Source organism: Corythoichthys intestinalis, chromosome 2 (genome assembly GCF_030265065.1).
Source record: "Corythoichthys intestinalis isolate RoL2023-P3 chromosome 2, ASM3026506v1, whole genome shotgun sequence".
Classification (NCBI taxonomy): Eukaryota; Metazoa; Chordata; class Actinopteri; order Syngnathiformes; family Syngnathidae; genus Corythoichthys; species Corythoichthys intestinalis.
Window position 1 is genome coordinate 22,028,647 of NC_080396.1, and position 14,915 is coordinate 22,043,561.

The 14,915-nt window shown below is 40.3% G+C and overlaps 1 protein-coding gene across 1 annotated transcript; it reads left to right on the forward strand.

Moving 5' to 3' along the window:
* The first annotated feature begins 482 nt into the window (after positions 1-482).
* Positions 483-13,989, forward strand: olfml3a (olfactomedin-like 3a). Its single transcript, XM_057829349.1, has 3 exons — positions 483-691; positions 1,434-1,740; positions 13,043-13,989. The coding sequence occupies exons 1-3, from the start codon at positions 581-583 to the stop codon at positions 13,816-13,818; spliced, it is 1,194 nt and encodes a 397-aa protein (XP_057685332.1). The 5' UTR covers positions 483-580; the 3' UTR covers positions 13,819-13,989.
* Positions 13,990-14,915: the final 926 nt, after the last annotated feature.

Genomic DNA, 14,915 nt, shown 5'->3' on the forward strand with positions numbered 1-14,915 from the left:
TTATCTACTGTAATTTCTGTAGTCCTCAATCTTTCATTGAGGACTACAATTATTTTTTTTTAATTCATTTTGGCGCAACAAACATGAAGTCGATGTACATGATTTAAGTTTGCGGTCCACACAGAAAAATGTGGCAGAACGGATCTGACCAGGGCTTGAGTTAGACATAGAGCATGTATTCTGGCAAATATTTTGTGGTATGAGTGGCTCCCACAACCTTGATGCAGTTATTGCAAAAAAGGAATGTGCAAGTTAATACATTTTTAATCATATTATCATAGTATTAAAAACCAAAAAAGCAAAATGACTGCATAGAAATGAATACTCTTTACACATTCAGGATGCAAATGCAGGAAACAGTGTCCCAGTTTAATCTTAGAAGTAGCAAGAGGGCCTCCACAAGCAGGCTCCTCCCTGAGAAAACATTCCAGCAAAAAGAGAGAAAGTGCAAAAGGAAGTGGAAAATCTCCGTCTGACCCCCCACCACCACCCCTTGCTTGCTTAGTGGACATGAAGTGCATGTAAGGAAGTTGGGAACCCCGAAGAGTGAAGCCTGTCACACAGGAACTATCAGAAGACAATGAAGCCTGTATTCATCCTGTTATTTTCCGCAACCTGGATGCAGTGTGGAGCTCAGTTGTACTACCAGGCCCTGATGGACTATCTGGAAAACAGATTGTTGGCTATTGAGGTAATCGAATCCATTATCAGTGGCTTATCATCACTTGCATGTTGCGTGTATCGTGTGTTTATACTGCAGTAATTTACTAATAAATGACCAAGGAAGCTTGCATCTATGTTTACACACTCAAACAAAAAATAAAAACAACGGCAAGCTTGCCAAGATAATAGCTGGTCGTTTCAAAAAAGAAAGGAAGAGCGAGACAACAACTACTTGTCCTCCTGAGTCTCATCCAGAAGCATCTTTAGAATAGCCAGACATTGCATATGAGGGTGTGGTAATGCCTAACAAGAGGATTACTTTATTACATTTGCTTTCCGTGTGGAAATCAGTCGGTTGAATGTGTTGTTTTTCTTTGGGTAATGCCTGTCCTGGACTTTTTTTTTCTTAAATCAATTCCCTTTGTCATAGCGGTGGCAATCCATAATTGGCAATCTTGAAACTGTTTTCAGCGTGAAATTATCATAGAAAAGAAAAACAATTGAATCCTGCTCCCCTCATTCTATCAGTGGATTGAGCTGATTCACTTAGTGACTGTCATACGTGAACCTAGGTTTTATAAATTACAATTTTCCCTGAGTATTAAAAATAAAAACTAATAGAAAATGCTTTATAGCAAAGCTGTGTATGACAACACAATGGGTCAAGTGTCTTTACTAGAAGGAACTTATTCAGCCTAAATCACGAATGGTGGAATACGTTTTCCAGAGCAACTGAGTAAAACATCTTTCTGCATGTCAATGATTTCTAGGACCACATGCACGTGTGGCAGGAACAAGCACGTCAATACCATGTGGAGCTACAGCATTTACATAAACAGTCCAAGAAGACCATGGAGGGCCTAAATAAGACGCACAGCGCACTCTCCACAGACGCTGAGGCAGCGGCGGTCCGAATGGACCGGGTGGAGCGAAACATGGACTTGGTGGAAAGCCAGATGTCTCCGCGGGCTTGTGCCAAGCAGGCGGATCGAGTAATAGAGCAAGGAGTGTGGAGCCAGGAGGAGAGCAGAGAAGATGAGGAGGAGGACTGGCAGGAGTTGTCATCCAGTGTGACTGGTAAATTCCACGCTTTGAAGACTTCAAATTGTATACCGTATTTTTCGGACTACAAGTCGCACTTGAGTATAAGTCGCACCAGCCATAAAATGCCCAACGAAGAGAAAAAAAACATATATAAGTCGCACCGGAGTATAAGTTGCATTTTTAGGGGATAAAATCCAACACATAGAACAGATATGTCATCTTGAAAGGCAATTTAATATAAAAATACAATAGAGAACAACATGTTGAATAAATGTACAGTGTACAGTGCATGAACAACGAAATGCGAATATACTGTCCTCACCAGGACGCTATGGCTCGGTTCTGGCTATAGACCCCACTCACCAACGTCACACAATGACGTGTCGCTGTATCTGGCCACCATATTGTCCGTCATTGTTTATCCGTATTCTCAATGGTTTCAATTTGTCGTGCAATTTATAGTGCAATTCATGGAAGCCCCGGTGCTTTCAGACACTGTAAACTCATTGGATGTGTTGCATAAAAGGCGTTATGTGGAAAAGCTTCGGTCGATCCATTCGCCAGATCCATATTTGATGCCTAAATCGATATTTTTCGACCCGCTATCTTCGCCGTCTCTGCCTGACATTTGCTACCCTGATATTTACAACTATCTTGTCCACAGAAACTCAGCGTATTCTCACGCAAGTTTGAAAAACTTTAACAGCAGCACTCTAAGCAACATTACCCCCGTGTGACCCTTTACTTCCAATTTTCTAAAATGGCGACAATCAATAAAAAAAAAAAAAAGTTGACTGCGATGGCCGACGCTTCAAGGATAGGTGGATATTTTACTATTTCTTCAATAAAATACGCAACAACTGTGTCTGCCTCATTTGCAAAGAGACAGTCGGTGTTTTCAAAGAATTCGATGTGACGCGATATTAACAAACAAGACAAGCTAACATGTACAACATTACAGGGAAGATATACGCAGCAACTTGAAGCTAGTTTAATTTCACAGTAGCAGTATTTTGCAAGAGCCCGAGTGTCGAAAGAGAACGCCACAAAGACGAAATTGATGAAACTATGAATTAAAAAATAATAATAATTAAGCAAATGTGACACACAGAAGGGCTTGCTAAAATTTGTTTAAATATATTGTTCTATGTAAATCAGCTAAGGTAGCCCCCCGCATTTTTACCACACCAAATCTGGCCCCCTTTGCAAAAGGTTTGGACACACCTGTTTAACTGATGATCCGTAGACGAGGCCAGCTTCTTTCACTTGGTACCAGCTAAATATTATTCAAAAATAATGATGGTGGAAGAAATAAGCATCTTGAATTTGAAACTGTATGTTGTCGGCGATTAGCCTTGCAATGATCTTAATTGTGGTTGTCAGCCCAAAACCCTCTAAATATATATTAAATGCATCTTACCAGACATAAAATGACTACTACATAATCTGTGGTGATCGTTTGGTGCCCAGTTTTCTCGTCGAATTGCAGCAGTCCATCTCGCTCTCCTCTCCAGGTCTCTCGGAATACGGTAGAACTTCAAGTCTCTCCGTCTATCTTCTCTGTTACTGCAACCAACCGCCACACACGCCTTCACCATTTTGATTATTAATGTTAACGAGCAGAAAAACACGCCATAATAGGAGGAATTTACGTAGCGGTAATGCGTAAACACGAGGAGTTGACGGACAATATGGTGCGGAGGCGTGGTTGTGACGTCATGTGAGTAGGGTCTATACAGCGAACTCCCAAATGACGATGCTGGACGTCCGTGTAATTTGCCGAATCAATTTGGTCCTCGATACCAAACAGATTCGCATCAACATAAATAAATGATAATTAGGTTGTTTTAAAGCAATGACATAAACGGTTAGCATGCGTTCATTAGCATTAGCACATCGTTCAAACACCCACACAACTGGCTCTAAGTGTCCGATGGCGGGTGGAAAACACAACAACAACAACAGAAAAGATGATACACACAGACGTTGCCTCTGTAAAGATATTTTAAAAGCATAAACAATGAACGTAGGTTCGAAGCCGTGTTTCTCTCTCGCTAACTCACCCACTCACGCAGAGTTATGTAGCTGTCCATCTTCTTCTGGCGTGTGAGCGCTCTTCACGTAAACAAGTGCGAGTGCGCCCCCACGTGGGCGTGAAAGCGCCACAAACTAAGAGCATGCATTGCAATATAAAAAAAGTCAAGAATACAATTGAACACACATTGCCAAAGGCAGAACGCGACCGTGGCCATAGCTATAAAGAGTTATTCAGATAACTATAGCATAAAGAACATGCTAATAAGTTTATCAAACTATCAGTGTCACTCCAAAACACCAAAATAACATGTGAAAGATATCATAATGTGTTAATAATTTCACACATAAGTCGCTCCTGAGTATAAGTCGCACCCCCAGTCAAAATATGAAAAAATAAAGCGACTTATAGTCCGAAAAATACTGTACATTCATTCATTCAGTACTTACTAAAGAAGAAGATGAATTGGCTAGTTTGAGAGCTAACCCTCATTGAATAATATATGCACATTTTACATTAAAATTCAGTATTTTTATTCCTTACACTTTGTATAAACTACCAAGTATCCACACTCATTGACTTCACTATGAGTTGACGGGAAACAGGACGCAGGACCGCTCTGTAGGGGGCTTATTTTCAAAAACTTAAAATTCAAATATTTTCAAAACCAAAGCTGCTAGCGACCTAAAACCAAAACAAGCACCTTCCTTAGGCATATATGAGCAGTGACATAAAAAAATTCAAAGTCGTTCCCTAATAAAATTCTGATTAATTATTTTTTACATAAGTATAACAAAACTTAAAATTGCGATAAAATTCTCATATTTCATGCTAGATGCACAAAAATCATCAAATGCAGAGATAATCATCTATATTTTCAGGATCAATAACAATATTTAACATATCAGATAAGTTTTACCCAAAATAGGTTTTTTTGTTGTTGTTTTTTTGGTGCAATTTTGACATTGACAAATTCCCAACTACTTTACTTTGCATTTTTGTACTTTTACTAATATTTTAGATAAAAGCCAAAATAGATGTCAAGCAGCTTTGACTCTTACCAAACAACTTCCGCTACATAGCATTACAGAACCTGGGTAAATGGTTCGCATCTACCTGGCTGGCTGGGGAGCTACGCCCAGGACCTAGACAAGTGCGAGAGCACCTGAGCTGGGGAGACCTAAGAATGTCAACAAGGAAGGAGCATAGTGTGGGAGTTGTTTTTTTTTTTTTTCCTTATTCTATCACTTTTTTCCCTTTTCCATCATATATGTCACTGTTACCGTATTTGTTGGACTATAAGTCGCACCAGCCCAAAAATGCGCAATGAAAAGGAAAAGAACATATAAGTCGCACCGGAGTATAAGTCACATTTTTGGGGGGATTTTTCTTTTTTTTATAGAATCCAGCACCAAGAACAGACATGTCATCTTGAAAAGCAATATAAAATACAATAGAGAACAACAGGCTGAATAGGTGTACGGTATGCTTACATTACATGACGCTAGAAGTTAGATCGGGCCTAAAAAATCCAGCCCGACCCAACCGACCCACGGGTATTAAAGCCCGACGCGGCCCGAGTCCGATCAATTAACTTGATTTGCTTGCCCGAGCCCGAAAACCCCCAAAATGTTATGTTTTATTTGTAGGCACGAGTCCGAAAAAAATCGAAATTTTATGTTTTATTTGTGAGGACTCAGGAGTAGGAGGAAATGCGGGGATGCGATGCAGGGATGCGATGCGTGGTTGCGTTTTGTGTGATCACGTTTGTGACGATACCGGTGCATATATGCATAATGATAACAAATTACAGCCTGTCTTTTGTAACGAATTCTCCCAGACAAGATTGTAAGATGGATATTCAATAAACATTTACATCTTTTATATTTGCATGTCTGTTCTAACAGGCAGATAGTGGATTTGACATTTACTTTTATCTCCTTGAGTTGGCAGAAAAAAAACACAAATTTTCTCAATGTTTAAATAGTCTACATATTTTTATGATCATTATAAATGCATTTACACAACAAAATAACGCTGGAAAAGTTTGTTATATATTTCTCGTATGAGACCAAAGCGCCACATTCGTTTACATTCAGCGAAGCCGACACAGGTTCCGTATCGTCAACAGTCATTTTGAATCCTTTCCATATCCCACCCTTACCGCAGTTGTTTGCTTTTCAATTCCCCTGTCTTTGGTTTGTTTTTCACTCCTATAGCTGCTCCATATCAAAAGGAAATACCAGGATGCTCGCGGAGGGGAAAATTGAAAAGAGAGCGGGGCCACTGTGTTCACGTGCGCAGGCATGCACAGCGCCTTCTTTGTTTTATCCAAATTATTTATTTTATTTAACATCCATACATTGTTTTAGTATAAATATATGAATATATATGTATTTTTAAAAAAAGTTGGCGAGAGAGAAGTCGGCCCGACCCGACCGTAAATCATCACGCATAAGTCGCTCCAGAGTATAAGATGCACCCTCTACCAAACTATGAAAAAAACTGCGACTTATAGTCCGAAAAATACAGTATATTTCGTATCATTTGTAACTGAAAATTAAATTTTCTCATTGTGGGATTTACAAAGTATGAAAAGGTTCATGGACGACTCAAAAGTGTAAGCATATGGACTAGAGGTGGGAACCTCTTGGTACCTCACGATACGTACGATTTGCGATACAAAGTTTATGATAATGATGATCTCACGATATGGCGGTACAACGATTATCCATACATTGGTCAGGAAATCATCCTGAAATATTCTACAAAACAACTAATAAAGAGAAAGACAAGCTTCTGCGGTGAATTGTAATGAGTTTATCACAAGTAGACATCCTGTCCAATCCAATCCAAAAGGATTGAGCGTCTATGGCCGCCAGCGGCAGCCAATGCCGGCCAACGAGGTAATTTTGGAGCATTTCAGGTCATTACCTGTTCATTTCCAGTCATTTCCTGTTGATTTTGGGGCATTTTATGGATCACTTCATGTTGATTTTGGGTTACAGAACAGGAAGTGACCTTGATATCTCCCAAATAAATAGGCAGTGACTCAAACTCAACAGGAAGTGACGTGTAAATGCCCTAAAATGAACGGAAAGTGACCTGTAAATGGCCTGAAAATCGGAGTGACTGTGATTGCTCTGATTTTGAATGAACGAACATTTATTCGCCCCTCCCGGTCTAAATGGATTGGGCATCGAGCGTCGCCAATGGCAGCCATTGAGTTAACACAGACACAATTTTAGAGGAAGATTTTGGTTGCAACTCCTTGTTTCCTTTTTTTTTTTTTGACACCTTTTTAAAACGAGATCTCGATTCTTGGCAGAGGCATATCGATTACCTTTTGGAATACAAAGTATCACGATATATCACAATTTCAATATTTTTTCACACCCCTAATATTGGACATTCCTTTCTTTAGTCTGACCTAACAAGCATTTACATTATTAAGAGTTCAAACACATTTGTGGCAATAATTTAGTCAATTTCTAAGTATGTTATGGACTGCTTCAATAGTCTGCAAGGACTCAGTTTCGGGTAATAATTTCTAGGGGAAAATATTATTTGAAATTTTCCTAATGGTGAACATTTTAGTTTATGAGTTCTGATATCAAGACTCAGCTAAGTTGTTTACAGGACCAATAAATGGAGGGAAAACATTTTGGTTCATTGAATCACATCAGTACTCATTTCAATGAAACATGGAGTGTAATATAAATTATGTCTTAATTGGCCCGCAAATATTGATGTTGGATCATGAAACTCCTGAAGGAGTATTTAGGTAAAATGAACTATTTAGTTAATGTCTCTATAAAGTCAATAACGCACAAAATGCAACACAATTTTAAGGCCTGTTCACTCACATACAGTTTCGAATTAGGTTTTGCTCTTTCTCATAGAAGCATACAGGAACGCAGCTCGTTAGAGACATTGTGTCCATTGTGACGTGACCTCAAAATGAACTGGATTTCTTTGTAAGAAGCCTTTTTGCAAGCAGAAGTAATTTTTGTTGGATAGCCCACTGTTTATTTGGCCCCTGGTCATGTCTGAGGAGCATCTTTTATCTGATACTGCTTTTATTCCTTTCATCGAACTCCATCCACCCTCCCACCCCCTTCAGGGGATTTGAATGGGACTTCCTTCCATACAGTACATTTGTTGACTTTATGAGGTTACCAGGGGGGATTATGACTAAATTCTGAAACTTTCCTAATTTTTTGTTGTGTCAGGAACCGTTGTAGTATTGACACCTACAGTCCCTGACAAAAGTCTTGTCGCTTATCCATTTTGTAGAAACAATTGTTAATAACCTGCCTTTTAAATTATTCAATTGGTTTCAGAAATGGCTCATATGAAAGCTAAGACCCTCCCAAATGATGTTGAATGTACAAAAATATATTTGTTTCACTGAAAAAAGATTAATCATTTAATGAAGACATAAAGGTCAAATTTTGGCAAGACAAAAGTGTTGTCACTTATAGTAAGTAGTGTGAAAATTGAACAAAAAATGTACTTCAAATACAAAAATATGTTATATAACATAAGCGAATTAAGTAGTGGTGCTGTGAGATCCAAATTTAATACTATTTATCTCTCAGGGTGCAGACAATTGAAAAACCGTGTGGCATTTGCAAAGGCCCACAGCCTGTCAAAAGGATGGATGCTGAAAAAGTGGCAAAAGGTGCATTTTTCAGATGAATCTTCCTTTGAATTACACCACAGTCTGTGCAAATATTGCAGGAGACCTACTGGTCTGCAGATCTGCAGGGTGGAAGGCAACATAAATAGTCTGAAATATCAACAAATCTTTGCTGCCTCTTAGATTCCTAACCATAAAAAGGGACAAATTCTGCAGCAGGATGGTGGTCCATTGCATATTTCAATCTCTACCTCAAAGTTCCTCAAGGCAAAGAAGATCAAGATCCTCCAGGACTGGCCAGCCCAGTCACCAGACATGAACATCATTGAGCATGTCTGGGGTAGGATGAAAGAGGAAGCATGGAAGACGAAACCCAAGAATGTTGATGAACTCTGGGAGGCATGCAAGACTGCTTTCTTTGATATTCCTGATGACTTCATCAATAAATTGTATGAATCTTTGTCGAACCACATGGATGCAGTCCTTCAAGCCGATGGAAGTCATACAAAACACTAAATTTGGATCTCACAGCACCACTACTTAATTCACTTATGTTATATAACATTTTTTTGTATTTGAAGTACATTTTTGTTCAATTTTCACACTACTTTCTGTAGGTGACAAAACTTTTTTCTTGCCAAAATTTGTTGATATTTCAGACTTTTTGTGTTGCCTTCCACCCTGCAGATCTGCAGACCAGTAGGTCTCCTGCAATATTTGCACTGACTGTGGTGTAATTCAAAGGAAGATTCATCTGAAAAATCCACCTTTTGCCACTTTCCCAGCATCCATCCTTTTGACAGGCTGTGGGTCTTGGCAAATGCCACACGGTTTTTCAATTGTCTGCACCCTGAGAGATAAATAGTATTAAATTTGGATCTCACAGCACCACTACTTAATTCGCTTATGTTATATAACATATTTTTGTATCTGAAGTACATTTTTTGTTCAATTTTCACACTACTTTCTGTAGGCGACAAAACTTTTGTCTTGCTAAAATTTGACCTTTATGTCTTCATTAAATGATAAATCTTTTTTCAGTAATTTCAGCAATTGTTTCTACAAAATGGTTAAGCAACAAGACTTTTGTCAGGGACTGTACATAGCTCCTATTCATGAATTGTTTAGTCATTAGTCTTTCTCAACACAAAACGTAGCCTTAACTGAACCTAGCTCCTCTTCATCCATTATTCTAATTGTTGGCGCTTGCCAGGTAACCAGGGTTGCCACATCAGAAAGACGGTCTGCAGCCCAATCACACTGAAAAACCCACACAGTTCAATACAAACGAGACCAAATTACAACTTTCAATCCAAGATAAGATAGCACAAATGTTATCAACACGCCCAATATTAGGCAGGAACCTGCTCAATCTAGCAACACTGATGGTAACCACTGTGTTCGTTGATGCATTTTAGGTCCCGCCTCTAATAGCGTGATTTGAAAAGATCATCGACACAAGCACAATCAAAGCTGCACAGCAAGATCAGCTATAGATCACATGAATATAGTATGACCTAAAACCTGTCACAAAAGGCACATAAAAATGGGAGTAGTCGACTCAAAACTTAATTAGCAATTGATAATTGGCACTTTATGGCTTCAATGGATGACACTTCTCCAATGACTTCAACGTGGGTAACTTGCCAAAATGCACCCTGTGGTGCCCAAGCAATTTTTTAGCCAACACGTGGCTTCGGCATGAGCATAGCAAGTTTGAAAGAATTAAGACTGCCCGACAGAACACATTTAGGATAATGTTCCATGATCCATGAAATATTGCGTGCATCACCCTACTTCAATCCCGCGTGACGGCCATACCATCATGGATTAAAACTAAGGCTCAAAGGATGGATGCATATACATCTCTAGAATATATCTACCAAATATCATTTCAATCTGTCCAAAAATAATGAAGGGGGACCAACTTTAGTTCGTGTTTTAAACAACAAGAAGAACAAAGTGAGGTATGTTTTGAGCCTGCTCACGGGCAGTCTAAAAACAGAAGTTACATTAAACTGGAGTTCAGAATTTTTGACATAAGGCTTAATCTTCGAGTTAGCGAAGGTTTAATCTGTCTGTGGAGTTGATTTTTTTTTTATTTTTTTTTTTAATCCGTGCAGTTTGTCAGTTATCTGTTAGTTTCAGGTCTCCGGAGAGGCTAAGCTAGCTCGAGTCAATAGTCCCATTTTAGCATGTAAATTAAAAATAATACTAACAAGTAAATTCAAAATGCAGATCCTTGTTCCAAAAATCCATGTGGCCAAAACAATGTCACACCAAACTGCTGTAATTCATTTTATTCTGTAGGACTATTTTTTTAGATGCGTAATACGACCACAATAGAGAGGAGTGCTTTGGCCATTCGTGCTCATGCTGCATTTAAGGAAAACGGGAAGTCGAGCTTATCCCACTTGGATGGTAACAGTTACGACCTCAAAGCGTTCCAAGCGAATGTAAACAGCAAGATGGCTGATCGCGACAAGTTGATTTTATATTTTGGCCATCTTTAGACATGTTGACCCCCAGCAAGCCTGCCTTCTCGTAAGCGATCAACTAGTGGAGGGGGAAAAATGACGGCGAAGGTAGATAGGACACACTGTAACTTGCCTTCTTTAGTTTTATCTATTGACTGTCTGCTTTTCAATGGGCTGTGCCATTTTGTGGAGTGACGTCAGATTGAAGCAAATCGTGAAGCCAGGGTACTCACCCCAACCCCCCCGAACTTCGCAACCTAGGCCTCCCAGTTGAAATGGCGTTCCAATGATATTATTCGTGGTCGGAGGTTGGAAAACTACGACTTCCCACCTTCCTCGAATGCAGCATCAGTTTACCACAACCCCCCCGAACTTCGCAACCTAGGCCTCCCAGTTGAAATGGCGTTCCAATGATATTATTCGTGGTCGGAGGTTGGAAAACTACGACTTCCCACCTTCCTCGAATGCAGCATCAGTTTACCGAATCTTGACTGAAGAAAGGCAATATGGTGAAACGTGCATTTAGAGGCTTTCGAAAGAGAAGAAATGGGCAAATGAAAGTTTACACAAATTCCCTATGAAGAACGAGGAACAATATAAACTGTGGTTACTTGCTGCTGGCTAGGACAGAAACAAACCATTGGAAAAAAAATATCACTCCTCTCTGCAGCCTGTTCCCGTCAGAGCTGCTGGATTACAAATGTTGCTGTTCATACTACAATTATTGACATGCAATGGTAAGTTCTAATAACTTTATCCTGAAAACATAGTCTACAATATTGATTGCATGGGCCATCGGTGATTCTCATGCGTGCATATGTTGTTTTTTATTGGCATGCTAAGATAGGACCATTGACTCGTGCTAGCTTAGCCACTCCGGAGCCCTGAAACTAACAAATAACTGACTGACCGACTAATTAAAACCCCTCTAACTTGAAGCTTAAGCCTAATGTAAAAAATTCTGAACTTCCCCTTTGACTCATTCACTCCCGGCCATTTTCACCGGTGCAACCCCCTTCGCTCCCGGCCGTTTTACTGGATTTTGACTGATTTTGCAAGGCCCACAGAAAATTCTTTTCTATTGCCATATAACATGGAACCCACTAAAAGAAAGATTAGACTCTCTTGTTTCAGCAGGAAAAAAAAGTTAGTTCATATCTTTTTCCATTCTTTCGAAATCAGCATTAGAAAATAGCTTAGTTTGAGCAATTTTCCCACTGATGAAAAAAACTGAGAAATTGAGCTTTTTGTAAAATCATACATTTCAAACATAACTTCGACTTTAACACAGCTATTTTTTGCTTACATCCCAAACATCTGAATAATGTTCTCCTTTTACATAATAACATAAACAACAAGACAAATAAAGCTTTTGATAGCAAAGTAACAATTTATTTACACATAGCTAACTGAGAGATGACGCTGTTGTGACAGCCGGGGTAAACTTTTCCCTCATCGCTGCCTGTCTCATAAATGATTTTTTTTGTGTGTTTCTTCTGTGGTGACCACTGCCTCGTGGCAGAGTTCGCCTAGTGAACTTGTGTTCTTGGGGGGGAAACTGGTTTGGCCGTGTGCGTTTCCATGCGCGACACTGGAGGGTGCGGGGGACGCGAGCGGCCGAGTACGGCGGCGTGGGCTCTGCTCGGCAAGCAGCTTGGACTCAACGGCATCGTCTGCTGCACTGGTGGTCCCGGTCGTTCTGCTCGGTCGTCCAGCGCCTGGCATCCCGGGCGTCCTCTCGGTTATTCTGCTCGGTCGTCCGCCGCCTGGCATCCTGGACGTCCATTCGGTCAACTTCCGCCGGCGCCCCGACTGTGCGGCCCGGCCGTTCGTTCCGTTGAATTGGGTTGCAGGTCTTACCAAATGCGCTACTGCCCTCCAGTGACCAGTTTTATTGCTTTAAAATGGATTTTCAGCATTGTGCTTGGAGCTAAGTTGAATCAGAACCCAGAGATGTCTCTTGTGAAAAAAAACGTAAAAGACGTATAAATATGTCTTTGGGACACTGAAACAATTAAACATAGAATGTATTTATACATTTTTGGGAGCAAATGAGTTAAGTAACAAAGGATATGTTGCCAATGCAAAGAAAAAATATGTGTGAGTTCACTGTACAACTAATCTAAAATTGCTCATTTAGCCAAAACTCACACCAGTTTTCTACATTTTGTATCTGTCCAGACTGCGTGGAAATTGTTTCTTCTCTCCGATCTGTGAAAATCCTGAAGCGAGTGGGCAGTTCAAAGGGCGTGTGGCTCCGAGACCCCCGGTCATCCAAAGTGTACGTATTTAACGGGACAATGGGAGACACCATCTACCAATTCAAGTCTGTCAAGGAGTTTCTCTCTTCTGGGGTTTCTCTCGGTCATCCAATCAAGCTGCAATCTGACTGGAGTGGGGCTGGTGTCGCCGTTTACAATGGGTTTCTGTATTACATCCAGCAGGGAGAAGATATGCATGTTGTCAGATATGATCTCCTTCTTGGTGAGGTGACGGATGTAGCCATTCTCCCTGTGCAAAGCCTAGCTGCCGTTTACAGCCTCAACCCTGAGACGGTGGCAGACCTCACAGTGGACGATCAAGGCCTGTGGCTTCTTTACGCTGGCGATGAGGATGAACCCAACATCAACCTCGCAAAAATGGATCCCGTCTCACTGGATATCGAGCAGATCTGGGACACTCGCTGCCCGAGGGAAAATTCAGAGGCGGCCTTCATTGTCTGCGGCGTTGTCTATGTTGTCTACAACACTAGGCTGGCCAGTCGTTCCCGGATTCAGTGTGTTTTTGATGTTAATGACAAGGTGGTGAGTGAGGAAGCACCACTTTTCTATTTCCCCCGACGGTATGGCTCACATGCTAGTCTGAAGTATAACCCTGACGAGAAACAGATCTACAGCTGGGACGATGGCTATCAAATCCTTTACAGACTGAAAACTAAAAGGAAATTGCTGGTTTGAGAACTAATAATGATTATGATTTAATTTCTGGTCGCATTTTGTGAATGATCACTACCAGGCCTCCCAATTCGTCAATACAGTCCCTGACAAAAGTCTTGTCGCGTATCCATTTTGTAGAAACAATTGCTAATAACATGACTTTGAATTATTCAATTGGTTACAGAAATGGCTCATATGAAAGCTAAGACCCTCCCAAATGATGTTGAATGTACAAAAATATATTTGTTTCACTGAAAAAAGATTTATTGTTTAATGAAGACATAAAGGTCAAATTTTGCCAAGACAAAAGTTATTGTCGCCTACAGAAAGTAGTGTGAAAATTGAAAAAAAAAAAAGTACTTCAAATACAAAAATATGTTACATAACATAAGCGAATTAAGTAGTGGTGCTGTGAGATCCAAATGTAATATTTTGTATTAACTTCCATGGGCTTCGGCAAAGATTCATACAATTTATTGATTAAGTCATCAGGAACATCAAAGAAAGCAGTCTTGCATGCCCCCCAGAGTTCATCAGCAGTCTTGGGTTTCGTCTTCCATGCTTCCTCTTTCATCCTGTTCATGTCTGGTGACTGGGCTGGCCAGTCCTAGAGGATCTTAATCTTCTTTGCCTTGAGGAACTTTAAGGGAGAGATTGAAGTATGCGATGGAGCACCATCCTGCTGCAGAATGTGTCCCTTTTTATGGTTAGGAATGTAAGAGGCAGCTGAGATGTGTTGATATTTCAGACTATTTATCTCTCAGGGTGCAGACAAAAACTGTGTGACTTTTGCCAAGGCCCACAGCCTGTCAAAAGGATGGACGCTGGAAAAGTGGCAAAAGGTGAATTTTTCAGGTGAATCTTCCATTGAATTACACCACAGTCGCCGCAAATATTGCAGGAGACCTACTGGAGCCTGCATGGATCCGAGATTTACTCAGAAAACAGTGAAGTTTGGTGGTGGCGAAATCATGGTCTGGGGTTACATCCAGTATGGGGGTATGCAAGAGATCTGCAGGGTGGAAGGCAACAAAAATTGTCTGAAATATCAACACATCTTAGCTGCCTCTTACATTCCTAACCATAAAAAGGGACAAATTCTGCAGCAGGATGGTGCT

Coding starts and splice junctions, on each gene's coding strand:
- olfml3a (XM_057829349.1), top strand. CDS start 581: ATGAAGCCTGTATTCATCCTGTTATTTTCCGCAACCTGGATGCAGTGT. Junction 692..1,433: donor ACAGATTGTTGGCTATTGAG/GTAATCGAATCC, acceptor AATGATTTCTAG/GACCACATGCACGTGTGGCA. Junction 1,741..13,042: donor GTTGTCATCCAGTGTGACTG/GTAAATTCCACG, acceptor GTATCTGTCCAG/ACTGCGTGGAAATTGTTTCT.